The sequence below is a fragment of the Lutra lutra genome, chromosome 7 (genome assembly GCF_902655055.1).
Source record: "Lutra lutra chromosome 7, mLutLut1.2, whole genome shotgun sequence".
Classification (NCBI taxonomy): Eukaryota; Metazoa; Chordata; class Mammalia; order Carnivora; family Mustelidae; genus Lutra; species Lutra lutra.
The window spans coordinates 148,613,807-148,629,036 of NC_062284.1; the positions used below are offsets into that span (position 1 = coordinate 148,613,807).

The 15,230-nt window shown below is 41.8% G+C and overlaps 1 gene segment (V, D, J or C); it reads right to left on the reverse strand.

Moving 5' to 3' along the window:
* Positions 1-1,489: 1,489 nt before the first annotated feature.
* On the reverse strand, positions 1,490-14,035 carry LOC125104245 (immunoglobulin heavy variable 3-23-like; the record flags this gene model as incomplete). The annotated part of the segment is given in 4 exon segments: positions 1,490-1,494; positions 10,137-10,145; positions 13,532-13,828; positions 13,932-14,035. Coding segments are annotated over 4 exon segments (357 nt in total), but the record flags the coding sequence as incomplete, so codon positions are not given.
* Positions 14,036-15,230: the final 1,195 nt, after the last annotated feature.

The window sequence follows — 15,230 nt, forward strand, 5'->3', positions numbered from 1 at the left end:
CAGCTTAATTCAAGGGACCAGCTGAAATGAGGTCCGTACTCAGCAGCCTTCTTGATCCTATCCTCCTGGAAAAAAGTCTCTGAATGACACACTGGATCAAATTGATTTTTTCCTTTTTTTTTAACGTTTTTTTTCAGCATAACACTATTCATTGTTTTTTCACCACACCCAGTGCTCCATGCAGTACGAGCCCTCTCTAATACCCACCACCAGGTTCTCCAAAACTCCCAACTCCTGCCACTTCAAACCCCTCAGATTGATTTTCAGAGTCCATAGTCTCTCGTGGTTCACCTCCCCTTCCAATTTCCCCCAACTCCCTTCTCCTCTCAATCTCCCCTTGTCCTCCATGCTATTTGTTATGCTCCACAAATAAGTGAAACCATATGATAATTGACTCTCTCTGCGTGACTTATTTCACTCAGCATAATCTCTTCTAGTCCCGTCCATGTTGCTCCAAAAGTTGGGCATTCATCCTTTCTGATGGAGGCATAATAATCCATAGTGTATATGGACCACATCTTCCTTATCCATTCATCCGTTGAAGGGCATCTTGGTTCTTTCCACAGTTTGGTGACCGTGGACATTGCCACTATAAACATTGGGGTACAGATGGCCCTTCTTTTCACTCCATCTGTATCTTTGGGGTAAATACCCAGTAGTGCAATGGCAGGGTCATAGGGAAGCTCTATTTTTAATTTCTTGAGGAATCTCCACACTGTTCTCCAAAGTGGCTGCACCAACTTGCATTCCCACCAACAGTGGAAGAGGATTCCCCTTTCTCCACATCCCCTCCAACACATGTTGTTTCCTGTCTTGCTAATTTTGGCCATTCTAAATGGTGTAAGGTGGTATCTCAATGTGGTTTTAATTCGAATCTCCCTGATGGCTAGTGATGATGAACAATTTTTCATTTCTCTGATAGCCATTTGTATGTCTTCATTGGAGAAGTGTCTGTTCATATCTTCTTCCCATTTTTTGATATGATTGTCTGTTTTCTGCGTGTTGAGTTGGAGGAGTTCTTTATAGATCCTGGATATCAACCTTTTGTCTGTACTGTCATTTGCAAATATCTTCTCCCATTCCGTGAGTTGCCTCTTTGTTTTGTTGACTGTTTACTTTGCTCTGCAGAAGACTTTGATTTTGAGGAAGTCCCAAAAGTTTATTTTCGCTTTTGTTTCCTATGTGTTTGGAGACCTATCTTGAAAGAAGTTGCTGTGGCTGATATTGAAAAGGTTACTCCCTATGTTCTTCTCTAAGATTCTGATGGATTCCTGTCTCACGTTGAGGTCTTTTATCCATTTTGAGTTTATCTTTGTGTATAGTGTAAATGAATCATCGAGTTTCATTCTTCTACATATAGCTGTCCAGGTTTCCCAGCACCATTTATTGAAGAGACTGTCTTTTTTCCACTGGATATTTTTCCTGTTTTGTCGAAGATTATTTGGCCATAGAGTTGAGGGTCCATACCTGGGCTCTCTACTCTGTTCCACTGGTCTACGTGTCTGTTTTTATGCCAGTACCATGCTGTCTTGGTGATCACAGCTTTGTAGTAAAGCTTGAAATCAGGTAACATGATGCTCCCAGTTTTATTTTTTGTTTTTTGACATTTCCTTAGTGATTCGGGGTCTCTTCTGATTCCATACAAATTTTTGGAGGGGGCGACAAGATGGCGGGGAAGTAGGAGGAGGTGCCTTTTCAACCTGTACCCTAAAGTGAGCTGATTACCTACCAAAGAATTCAGATCACCCATGAAAATAGACTGAGATCAGAATTATACACGTCTGGATCTCTACAGGGGCAAAAGACGCCAGTGAGCAGGTAAAGTGGAGTGGGAATTTCAGACTGATATCAGAAGATAAACAAAAGGGGGAGGGAGCCACCAGAGGCAACGGATTGGAAAGTAATACCACAATCTGAGAGTGCCCTGCGTCTGGGGACCAGCATTAACTTGGAGTCTGGTTGATAGCACTCAAAGAGAGCAAAGGATCCTGGGAGGAAATTGTGGGAATCAGGGTGGCTAGGGACAGGGGCTTAAGTCTGGGAGCCAGGACAGCCTCCCCTGGTGCTGAGCCAGAGAGAGTGCAGCGGAGAGACCAGGTCTTGGTCCTGAGCCGCCAGCTCGCCCCAGATTGCATGGGTGTCCGGCTCCTGTGAGGGGCTGGGAGCCTCGCCAGAAGGCAGAGGCTCCAGAGCCAGAAGGCAGGTGCTACAGAGCTTGAGAAGGCCACACCGCCACGCTCTTAGACTGGCGCCATTCCCCAGAGCCTGAGACAAGCTCGCATGCCCCACACACTCCCCTGAGAGAGGTGCGTGCAAGCAGGCACTCTTAGACCCAGAAAGACCAGGCACTCCCAGCCAGGGCCAGCGGGAAAATCTCAGCATGTGATCTCTGCTTGGAAACTCTCTGGCAGTCTGGAGCTGCCTAGACAGCTGCTGCTGCCATGGTTTTGGGTACAAACAGAAGATCCTGCGTCCCCAGGGACCATGATTCAGACCCTGCTCTGCCAGCAGCCAAGGGGGAATTTATTTGGGATCTGCAGCCAGACTGAGGCTTCTCTCTCAAGGGAGGTCAGGGTGCAGTTTGTTTTCCTCTAAACCTACAAAAACCATCAAAAGTGGTCAAGACAAGAAAAAAAAAAACAGTGAACAAACATAAAAACCTCCAGAGAACAAAAGCCTGAAAAAATCGGTTTCCTCAGAGCCCACCCCCTTGAGGGGGACTGGAGGACTTAACTCAGGGAACATCATTGACTGAAAACCCATGTGGCAGTCCCCTCCCCCAGAAAACCAACCAGGAAAGAAAAAAAAAAAAAAGACAAGAGAACAATCACCACTACTTCATAGGACAAGTTTTATTTTTAACTCGTTCCCACTACTCTGGTTCATTTTTTATATATATATAGATAGATAATTTTTAACCTATTTACCATCACAGAGAGATGTCCAGTACATCAAATTCCATAACCTTCTAACCTGAACTTTTTGATTCATACACCTGTGTTTTTCTTTTGCATTTCTATTATTTTTTTAAATTTTAGTTTAGTTTGGTCTAGTTTATTCCTTTTTTATTTTTATTTTCTAATATTCATATAGAGTTAAACTTCAAGGTAATCCCCTTTCACCAATCAATGCTACCCCTATAGGTAAACCAATTTTTAGTCCCCCTTTATCTTAGGAAAGTTGAGGCCTTTAACAAAGATATCAAGATACATCCAGGAAGAATCAAAACAACTTACCTCGCCCACACTGAGAATTTATTACCACTCTCCCAACTTTTTTTCTTTTGCCAGTGTTTCTGTGTTTTTGTGTTTGTCCTGATAGTATATAAATGTTATACTTGGGGGTCTTTTTGATGAGGCTCTTCCTTTATTTGCATATATTTTTTTTCTCTCCTGTCATATACTTTTATCAGTCTTTTTGTTTGTCTGTTTTTATTTATATACTTCCTAAATCTTACATTGGGGCCCATTTGGGCTGAACCTTCTCTTTTATCTTCTCTTTTTTCCTGTTTCTCCCTCTCTCTCTCTCTTTTTTTTCTTTTTCTTTTCTTTTTTCTCTCGTTTTGGTGGGGAATCCTGATTGCTAAGAAGCATTCCAGGGTGCTACTTGACTGCAACACGGTCAGTACATCCAGCTACATCCGTTCAGTCATCGCTCACCAAAATGACTATGAGGAGGAATGCCCAACAGAAGAAAAATACAGAGGATGGGCCTTCTGCAACAGAGCTAACGGCTATCAACATAGACAATATGTCAGAAAGAGAATTCAGGCTAACAATTATCCAGGCATTAGGTAGGTTGGAGAAAGCCATGGATGACCAAATGGAATTGATTAGAGCTGACTGAAAGCAAGAAGGGAAGATGTTCAGAATGTTAGGGCTGAGCTGAAAGCTACCAGGGAAGAGGTTCACAAAGCTCTCAATGAGTTCCAATCTAATCTAAATTCTCTCAAAGCTAGGGTAACTGAGACAGAAGATAGAATTAATGATCTGGGGGACAAACAAATAGAGAAAAAAGGATCAGGAGGGAGCCTGGAACAAAGACCTTAGAAGCCACGAAAACAGAATCAGGGAAATAAATGACACCATGAAACCTTCCAACGTCAGAATTTTTGGAATCCCTGAAGGGAAGGAGAAAGAAAGAAGTCTAGAAGACATGGTGGAACAAATTCTTCAAGAAAAATTTTCCCAATCTGGTGATGGAACCAGCGTAAATGTACTAGAGGCCGAACGGTCTCCACTTAAGATTATAGATTCCAGAAAAACATCAAGGCACCTGATAGTAAAATTGAGGAATCATAATTGTAGATATAATCTCTTGAAAGCCATTAGGACAAAGAGGTTCCTTACTTACAGAGGAAAGCCCATCAGAATAACGTCAGACCTGTCCACAGAGAACTGGCAAGCCAGAAAGGGGTGGCAAGATATATTCAGGGCACTAAATGAGAAGAACATGCAGCCAAGAATACTTTATCCAGCAAGACTGACCTTCAGAATGGATGGAGAGATAATGAGTGTCCAAAACCGGCAAGACTTAAAAGACTATGCAACCACCAAGCTGACACTGTAGGAAATATTAAGAGGGGGTCCTATAAAAGAGGAAAAATCTTAAGAATAGCATTGAACAGAAATATAGAGAAAATCTACAGAAAGAAAGACTTCAAAGGTAACACGATGTCAATAAAAACGTATCTATCAATAATCACTCTCAATGTGAATAGCCTAAATATGCCCATAAAACAACACGGGGCTGCAGATTGGATAAAACGACATGACCCATCCATATGTTGTCTACAAGAGACCCATTTTGAACCTAAAGATACACCTGGACTGAAAGTGAAGGGATGGAGTAGCATCTTTCATGCCAATGGGGTAGCAATACTCATATCAGACAAATTAGATTTTAAACTAAAGACTGTTGTCAGAGATACAGAAGGACACTACATCATTCTTTAAGGGACTATCCACCAAAAAGACCTAACAATTGTAAATATCTATGCCCCCAAATATGGGAGCCGCCAATTACATAAGAAAATTGTTAATCAAGATAAAGAGTCATATTGATATAAATACATTAATAGTAAGAGATCTTAACATGCCTCTCTCAGAAATAGATCATCTAAACAGAAAATCGATAAAGAAACAAGAGCATTGAATGACACACTGGACCAGATGGACCTCATAGATATATACAGAACATTCTACCCTAAAACAACAGAATACTCATTCTTCTCAAGCACACATGGAACCTTCTCCAGAATAGACCATGTACTGGGTCACAAATCAGGACTCAACCAATACCAAAAGACAGATTATTCCCTGCATATTCTCAGATCGCAATGCTTTGAAACAGGAGCTCAATCACAAGGAAAACTTCTGAAGGAACACAAACACCTGGAAGCTAAAGTCCACCTTGCTGAAGAATGCTTGGATCAACCAGGAGATCAAAGAAGAGCTTAAACAAATCATGGAAACCAATGAGAATGAAGACACATCGGTCCAAAACCTATGGGATACAGCAAGGGTGGTCCTAAGGGGGAAATACATAGCCATCCAAGCCTCCCTCAAAAAAAATTGAAAAATCCAGAATACCCCAGCTGTCTCTCCACCTTAACGAACTGGAGAATCATCAACAAATCAAACCAAATCCACACATAAGAAGGGGAATCATCAAGGTTAGAGCAGAGATCAATGAGGTAGAAACCAGAGATACAGTAGAACGTATCAATGAAAATAAAAGCTGGTTTTTTGAAATAATCAATAAGATCGATAATCCAAAAGAAAAGGTAGAAAGCCCATATTAACAAAATTATGAATGAAAAGAGAGAGATCACAACTAACACCAAAGAAGTAGAAACAATCAGAAGTTATTATCAACAGTTATATGCCAATAAGCCAAGCAACCTTATGGTTGTATTCCTGGAAATGGATGCATTCCTGGAAAACTATAAACTCCCATAATTGAACCAGGACGAAATTGACAATCTGAGTAGACCTATATCTAGAAACGAGATTGAAGCAGTGATCAAAAACCTCCAAAAAAAAAAAAAAAAAAAAAAAAAAAAAAAAAAAGAGCCCAGGACCTGATGGATTCCCTTGGGAATTCGGACAAACTTTCAAAGAAGAAATAACACCTATCTCCTGAAGATGTTTAAAACAATTGAAGCAGAAGGAAAACTTCCAGACTCTTTCTATGAAGCCAGCATTACCCTGATCCACTACCAAAATGGAGAATTTCAGACCACTATCACTGATGAATATGGATGCTAAGATTCTCAACAAGATCCTAGCAAACAGGATCCAACAGCACATTAAAAAGACTATCCACCATGACCAGGAGGGATTCATTCCTGGGCTACAAGGATGGTCAACACTCGCAAATCAATCAATGTGATAGAACAAATCAATAAGAGAAGGGAGAAGACCCACATGGTCCTCTCAATTGATGCAGAAAATGCATTTGACAAAATCCAGCATCCGGTCCTGATTAAAATGCTTCAAAGTATAGGGATAGAGGGAAAATTCCTGAACTTCATCAAATCTATCTATGAAAGACCCACAGCAAATATCATCCTCAATGGGAAAAAGTTTGCAGCCTTCCCATTGAGATAAGGAACACGACAAGGATGCCCACTCTCACCACTCTTGTTCAACATAGTATTAGAAGTCCTAGCAACAGCAATCAGACAACAAAGAGAAATAAAAGGCATCCAAATTGGCAACGAAGAAGTGAAACTCTCTCTCTTCTCAGATGACATGATTCTTTATATGGAAAGCCCAAAAGACTCCACCCCCAAACTACCAGAACTCATACAGCAATTCAGTAACGTGGAAGGATACAATATCAACGTACAGAAATCAGTGGCTTTCTTATACACTAACAATGAAAATACAGAAAGGGAAATTAGAGAATCAATTCCATTTACTATATCACCAAGAACCATAAGATACCTGGGAATAAACCTAATCAAAGAGATAAAGGATCTGTACTCGAGGAACTACAGAACACTCATGAAAGAAATTAAAGAAGACACAAAAAGATGTAAGACCATTCCATGCTTTTGGATCGGAAGAATGAACATTGTTAAAATGTCTATACTGCCTAGAGGCATCTATACTTTTAATGCCATTCCGATCAAAATGCCACCGGTATTTTTCAAAGAGCTGGAGCAAATAATCCTAAAATTTGTTTGGAATCAGAAGAGACCCCGAATCGCTAAGGAAATGTTAAAAAACAAAAATAAAACTGGGGGCATCACGTTCCCTGATTTCAAGCTTTACTACAAAGCCGTTATCACCAAGACAGCATGGTACTGGCATAAAAACAGACACATAGACCAGTGGAATAGAGTAGAGAGCCCAGATATGGACCCTCAACTCTATGGTCAAATAATCCTCAACAAAACAGGAAAAAAATATCCAGTGGAAAACAGACAGTCTCTTCAATAAATGGTGCTGGGAAAACTGGACAGCTATATGTAGAAAATGAAACATGACCATTCTCTTACACTGTACACAAAGATAAACTCAAAATGGATAAAAGACCTCAACGTGAGACAGGAATCCATCCGAATCCTAGAGGAGAGCATAGGCTGTAACCTCTTTGATATCAGCCACAGCAACTTCTTTCAAGATATGTCTCCAAAGGCAAAGGAAACAAAAGTGAAGATGAACTTTTGGGACTTCATCAAAATCAAAAGCTTCTGCACAGCAAAGGAAACAGTCAAGAAAACAAAGAGGCAACCCACGGAATGGGAGAAGATATTTGCAAATGACAGTGCAGACAAAAGGTTGATATCCAGGATCTATAAAGAACTCCTCAAACTCAACACACACAAAACAGACAATTATATCAAAAAATGGGCAGAAGATATGAACAGACAATTCTCCAATGAAGACATACAAATGGCTATCAGACACATGAAAAAAATGTTCATCATCACTAGCCATCAGAGAGATTCAAGTTAAAACCACATTGAGATACCACCTTACACCACTTAGAATGGCCAAAATTAGCAAGACAGGAAACAACATGTGTTGGAGAGGATGTGGAGAAAGGGGAAACCTCTTACGCTGTTGGTGGGAATGCAATTTGGTGCAGCCACTTTGGAGAACAGTGTGGAGATTCCTCAAGAAATTAAAAATAGAGCTTCCCTATGATCCTGCCATTGCACTACTGGGTATTTACCCCAAAGATACAAATGTAGTGAAAAGAAGGGCCATCCATACTCCAATATTTATAGCAGCAATGGCCACGGTCGCCAAACTGTGGAAAGAACCAAGATGCCCTTCAACGGGCGAACGGATAAGGGAGATGTGGTCCATATACACTATGGAGTATTATGCCTCCATCAGAAAGGATGAATACCCAACTTTTGTAGCAACATGACAGGACTGGAAGGGATAATGCTGAGTGAAATAAGTCAAGCAGAGAGAGTCAATTATCATACGGTTTCACTTATTTGTGGAGCATAACAAATAGCACGGAGGACAAGTGGAGATGGAGAAGAGAAGGGAGTTGACAGAAATTGGTAGCGGAGGTGAACCATGAGATCCTATGGACTCTGAAAAACCATCTGAGGGATTTGAAAGGGCGAGGGGTGGGAGGTTTGGGGATCCAGATGGTGGGTATTGGAGAGGGTACAGATTGCATGGAGCACTGGGTGTGGTGTAAAAATAATGAATACTGTTACACTGAAAAAGTAAAAAAAATTAAAAATAAAAGAAGATAAAGGGTCATGACTACACTGAAAGGAGATAATAAAATTAAAAAATATAAAGTTACATTTTAATTATAAAATAATGTATATTTAATGGATTTCTTGTCATCATGAGAGCTAAAGTTGTTATAGTGTGAGGTTCTTCAGGACCATATCATTAAATCAATCCTGTCCTCATGCATTCCTATCATGTAGGATGGGGACAAATCATGAAAAGCCTCCCCACACCCCAATGGTCTTGGCACGATTTTAGGAAGATGACTCAGAGCAGGAATCCTTGAAGATCCACGCATCCATCCTGTGGCGACCACAGAAATAAAGAACTTATCTGCAGGGGAAGCCCTCAGAAGAAGTGTCCTGGTGTCAGTGGAGTCCCATAGGATTTGGGAGAGGAACAGACGTTACCATCTCAATTCTGTTGAAGACCATGCACACTTTTCACATGTAATGAAAACCTTAGACTTCAGGGAAAGGTAAGGAAACAGGAAGCTGAGGACACCCAGGGACCACTGGAGCTGTGGGATGGGACAACCAGGAAGAACAGGATGACTGTGTATCCAGAGACAGGCAAAAACACATGGTCTTGGACCACTGCTGGTGGAGGGGCAGCGACACGTGCAGGCCTCCCCCGACCCAGGTTCCTAGTAGCACCTAAGGCTAAGGCTATGTCTTCAAGTCAGAGTCCTTGTAGTCTCAAAATTTACACCACATTAACGACTGTCATCTGAGTAGAGCAGTGGAGTATACTGGAGAGTGGAAGTAAATTCTACATGGGGGAGCTCAAGGAGATTGCAGCGCTGATCCAGGAGCAGATACAGGAGATCTCTGGAGGAATCTGAACTCTTGTGTGGCTACAGCAGAGACACATTTCACTGCTGCTACCCAGAAAATCCCAGCTTTCCAGTGGAGCCAGGAAGACAGTCATACACTCCACAGAATAGGCCTTAGAAAGAGAGGGTGTGATCATCTACAGGAAGCATAAAACATAACAATATAATACCAAGTGCCCTGTGCATGGTAGACATTCATGAATCCCCACTGTAATTCCAGGGACTCCATACTATTGGCGAACCCCTCTGTTCCACCTGCCCCTCTATTATCTTGTGGTTCAAGTCCTGGGTGTGCAAGTTTGGCGACAGCAGCTTCATGTACAAATCACATGGAAATTTGTCAAACCTGCGTCACTCCATTGTATTTGGCAATTCAGAGCTGCTCCACTCATCATGAGTGGATTTAACTTCCCTGAAACACCTTCGCTACCAGGAATGTTCATGTGTAAAGGGCATAATAGGATGGCAGAGCTGTCAGGTTTTCCATCGCTCCAATCAGTGTCACCTCCCTGGGAACTTCCTGGGTGAACCCTCACCTCTCAGTGACACATTTACACAAGTAACGCCTTCTCTGGACCTGCAATGACTCTTCACACCTGTTTGACAGGGGCAGGTCACCCACTTTAAATTGTGTCCTCATCACTGCACTCAATGATTTAGATCAGTGCCCTGTGAAGGCACTTCTCTTGGTATCTTAATGAACAGAGCTATGGATGCAGGATCTTGTCCCCTGGCTCCCCATAGGTTGTTAATGTGAATTAAATAATAAATACATTACCTGCCTGATAGAGGGATTGAAGACCATGAGAAGTTGGCAGATCCAGTTATGAGGACACATCTGGACCCTATGTTAGGGCCTGGAAGAGTGGGCTGACCAGCTCGGGGACTGTAGACTGGAAGAGACATCCAAAGCATCCGGGTCCAGGTGTGTCTCAAACTCACAATTTGTTCTCTGGGTCCTTTATCTGCACAGACAGAGGTGAGTGTCCACCTTGGCTCTAGGGTGTGTGTGGACCTGGATAGAGAGCAACTTACATCACTGCTCAGAGGGAAGGAAATAAACAGAAGTGTTTATATTTATGTGGAGTGCAGGTGGGTTGCTATGGTGTTCTCATCCCCAGGAACAAAACAACTGGCATGTGGGGATAACAGGTGTTTGTGATGTGGACATTGTCAATGACAACTTTGGCTGGATACTAGGGTGTGTTCCCTGGTTAATTCAGAGACCCATTAAGCAAAGTTTTGCATCAACCTCTGAGAGGAGAACACAGGCAGTAACTATGAGATCATCAACTGCAGCAACTTCTTGCAAGATGGGTGTCTAAAAGCAAGGAAAACATGAAGAGAAAGGAATTTTGGGATTTCATCAAGATAAAAATCTTCTGCAATGCAAAGGAAACAGTCATCAAAACTAAAAGGCAACCTATGGAATGGGAGAGGATATTTGCAAATGACCCTACAGACAAAGGTTTGATATCCAAGATCTATAAAGAACTTCCCAGACTGAACACATTAAAAACAAATAATTCAGACAAAAAAATGGGCAGATGGGGGGCGCCTGGGTGGCTCAGTGGGTTAAGCCACTGCCTTCGGCTCAGGTCATGATCTCAGGGTCCTGGGATCGAGTTCCACATCGGGCTCTCTGCTCAGCAGGGAGCCTGCTTCCCTCTCTCTCTCTCTCTGCCTGCCTCTCTGTCTACTTGTGATCTCTCTCTGTCAAAATAAATAAATAAAATCTTTAAAAAAAATGGGCAGATGGAATGAATAGACACTTCTCCAGAGAGACATACAGGTGGCCAACAGACACATGAATAAATGTTCCACATCTCTTGTCACCATGGAAATATAAATGAAAACCACAATAATTTATTACCTTTCATGAGTTAGAAAGACTAAAATTAACAAGACAGGGAACAACAAATGTTGGAGAGGATGTGGAGAAAGGAGAACCCTCTTTCGCTGTTGGTGGGAATGCAAGTTGATACAGCCGCATGGGAAAACAGTTTCTAGATTCCTCAAAATGTTAAAAATAGAACTACCCTCTGACTCAGCAATTGCATGACTGGGTATTTACCCCAAACATACAGATGTAGTTAAAAAAGGGATACATGAACCCCAATATTCATAGGATTAATATCAACTATAGTGAAACTGTGGAAGGAGCTGAGATGTCCTTCCACATATGAATGGATAATGAAGATGTGGTCCAAACATACAATGGAATATGACTCAGCCATCAGAAAGGATAAATACCTACCATTTCATTGGCTTGGATGGAACCGGAGGGTGTTTTGTCAAGTAGAATAAGTCAAGCAGAGAAAGATAATTATCCTATGGCTTCACCTCTATGTGGAACATAATGAATAGTGAGGAGGACCACAGAGAAAGTAAATTATCATACAGTTATACTTACTTGTGGAACATAAGGAGTATCACAGAGGACATTAGGAGATTAAAGGAAAACTGAATTGCGGTAAATTGGAGGGGGATATGAAGCATGAGAAACTGTGGACTCTGAGAAACAAACTGAGGGTTTGGGAGCGGAGGGGGTGGAGGGATGGGTGAGTCTGGTGGTGGGTATTAAGGAGGACACGTACTGCATGGAGCACTGGATGGGGTGCATAAACAGTGTATCTTGGAACACTGAAAAATAAAAAAAAAAACAATCAGGGAGGGAGACAAACCATGAGAGACTCTGGATTCTGGGTAACAATCAAGGATTACAGAACTGAGGGTGGTGGGGGATGGGGTAGCCAGGTGATGGGTATTAAGGAGGGCAGGTGATGTGATGAGCACTGGTATTGTACACAAGTAACGAGTCTTTGAACACTACATCAAAAACTGATGATGTACTATATGCTGGCTAAGTGAACATCAAAAAAGAATACAGACACTTTTTCACTTTTTTTTTTTTTAAATTTCTTCTCAGTAGTACAGAACTCATTATTCATGCACCAAGGAAATAAGGGCTTTGAATGACACACTGGACAAGATAGATTTTTTGTTATTTATTTGGCCCTTTCTCTTTCATTTTGGTAAATTTAGGTAGAGGATTCTCAGGTGTATTGAGGTTTTTTCCCCAAAAAATCACCTGACATGATGAGCACAGAGTTTTATACTGAACAGAAGGAGCGCTGAATATTACATCAAAAGTCAATGATAATTGAATAATTAAATTAGAAAAAAAAATATGCAGATCCTGGTTTCTTTGATCTGTTCTGTGTTTCTTAGTTTCTATATAATCTCTTTCTGCTCTACTCTTGCTATTTCCTTCCTTCTGCTTTATTTAGGATCAGTTGCTCTTTTTCTAGCACCTTTAGGTGGAATGTTAGGTTGTTTATTTGAGATTTTTCTTCTTTCTTGAGGTCTTCCTGCATGCTGTGTATTTCTGTCTTAGGACCACTTTGCTGCAGAGAAGTTACAGGATGGTGATAATGGTTTTCTACTCTTTTCTTAAATTTAATTTTATTTTTTTCAGTGGAGGTTTTATACTCCTGTGTGTGTGTGTGTGTGTGTGTGTGTGTGTGTGTGTGTGTTTGATCTTCTGGCCCTGCTGGAGTTTCTTGTTATCCACAGTGAGTTGACTGCCCCTGAGATTCTTATGAAGGTTTTGTTGACCTGCATCAGGATATTTGTATTTTATTGGTATTTAACCACAAGAGGAAACTAATGTAACTGACTCTTTTTTTTTTTTTTTTGCATATTAGTATATTTGTCTTCCTATTACAACTAAGTTTCTAAGTCAGAGAGTGAATAGGTAAGCACAGAATAATGTGAAGGAGGATCCCTGGGGCAAACTGCTCTATGTAGAGGAAACCCCAGACCTTGACAGGAAACCTCCCAGAGCTTCCATCTGCAGTGGCTCCTGGGGCTTAAGGACAGAATTGGTGAGTAGTGTGCACCCTCTGCTGGTCTGATACCATCGTAGTTTGAGGTTTGTGTCGGGGCTCTCACTGATGTCCCCTCACTGTGTCTGTTGTACAGTAATACATGGCTGTGTCCTGTGCTCTCAGGCTGTTCATCTGCAGATACAGCGTGTTCTTGCTGTTGTCTCTGGAGATGGTGAATCGGCCCTTCACAGAGTCTGCGTAGCTTGTGCTACTTCCATCACTGCTAATAACTGCGACCCACTGCAGCCCCTTCCCTGGAGCCTGGCGGACCCAGCTCATGCCATAGCTACTGAAGGTGAATCCAGAGGCTGCACAGGAGAGTCTCAGGGACCCCCCATGCTTCACCAGATCTCCCCCAGACTCGACCAGCTGCACCTCACACTGGACACCTGCAGACACAAGATATCATGGTCAGGAAACTGTTACACACTCATTGTTTCTCTCACTCATATTCACTCCCATCCTCAATGTGTCTTGTCATCCAGAAATTACCTTTTAAAAGAGCAACAAGGAAAATCCAGCCAAGCACAAACTCCATAGTGAGTTCTCCGTGTTCTGTCCTGATCAGTGAATGTTTACCCCTGGAAATCCCAGGGCTGGGGCTCCTCTCCCAGCTGCATGGTCTTGGCTGGGCTGTTTTATTCAGTGGAGGTCAGACCCTATTTGCATGTCCTCTGAGTATATAGTTAGCTCCAGATGTAGTTTTAATTCTTTACAAGTTAAAAACAAAGATTATATTGTTTGTGGATCACTTCGTTTAGACAGCACTTTGAAAATATGCAGTATTCTTTTTTTGTTGTTGTTCATTTAAAAAATGCATTTATTGGGTGCCTGGGAGTCTCAGTGTGTTAAAGCCTCTGCCTTTGGCTCAGGTCATGAACCCGGATTCCTGGGATCGAGCCCCCCATCGGACTTTCTGTTGGACCTGGAGCCTGCTTCACCACCGCCCTCTCTCTGCCTGCCTCTCTGACTCCTTGTGATCTCTGTCTGTCAAATAAATAAATAAAATCTTTAAAAAATGTATTTATTGGTAGGAAACGTTGGAACAGGGAATCAATAATATAAATTCCCATTCAGAGTTAATAATTCTATCAGAGCCAAGTTTAAATATACCTTTAATACATGAATGAATACACATTGCAAAAGTACTAGGACTATCAGTTTCCAAGCTTTCTGTTGTGTTCCATTGTCCTGTGTGTCTGTTTTGATGCCAGCACCATACTGTTTTGATGACAACAGCTTTGTAATCTACCTTGAAATTGGAGTGTGGTGACTCCGGGTGGCTTCGTTGCCTTTTTGCTTTTTTTCTTTCTTTTCTTAAAATTTTTATTTATTTTTTAAATGTCTTTTCAGTGTTCAGAATTCATTTTTTCTGCACCACACCCAGTGGTCCATGCAATATGTGCCCTCTACAATACCCACCACCAGGCTCAACAACCTTCCATCTGTCTCCCCTCCAAAACCCTCAGTTAGTTCCTCCGAGTCCACAGTCTCTCATGGTTTGTCTCCCCTACAATTTCTCCCAACTCCTTTCTCCTCTCCAGCTCCCCATTTCCTCCTTTTTTCCCCTTTTTTTAAAAGATTTTAATTTATTTATTTGGCAGAGAGAGACACAACGAGAGAGGGAACAGAAGCAGAGGGAGTGGGAGAGGGAGAAGGAGGCTTCTGGCTGAGCAGGGACCCCAATGCGGGGCTCGATCCCACGACCCTGGGATCATGACCTGAGCTGAAGGCAGATGCTTAATGAATGAGCCAACCAGGCACCCCCTCTGTGTTATTTCTTTGAACCAC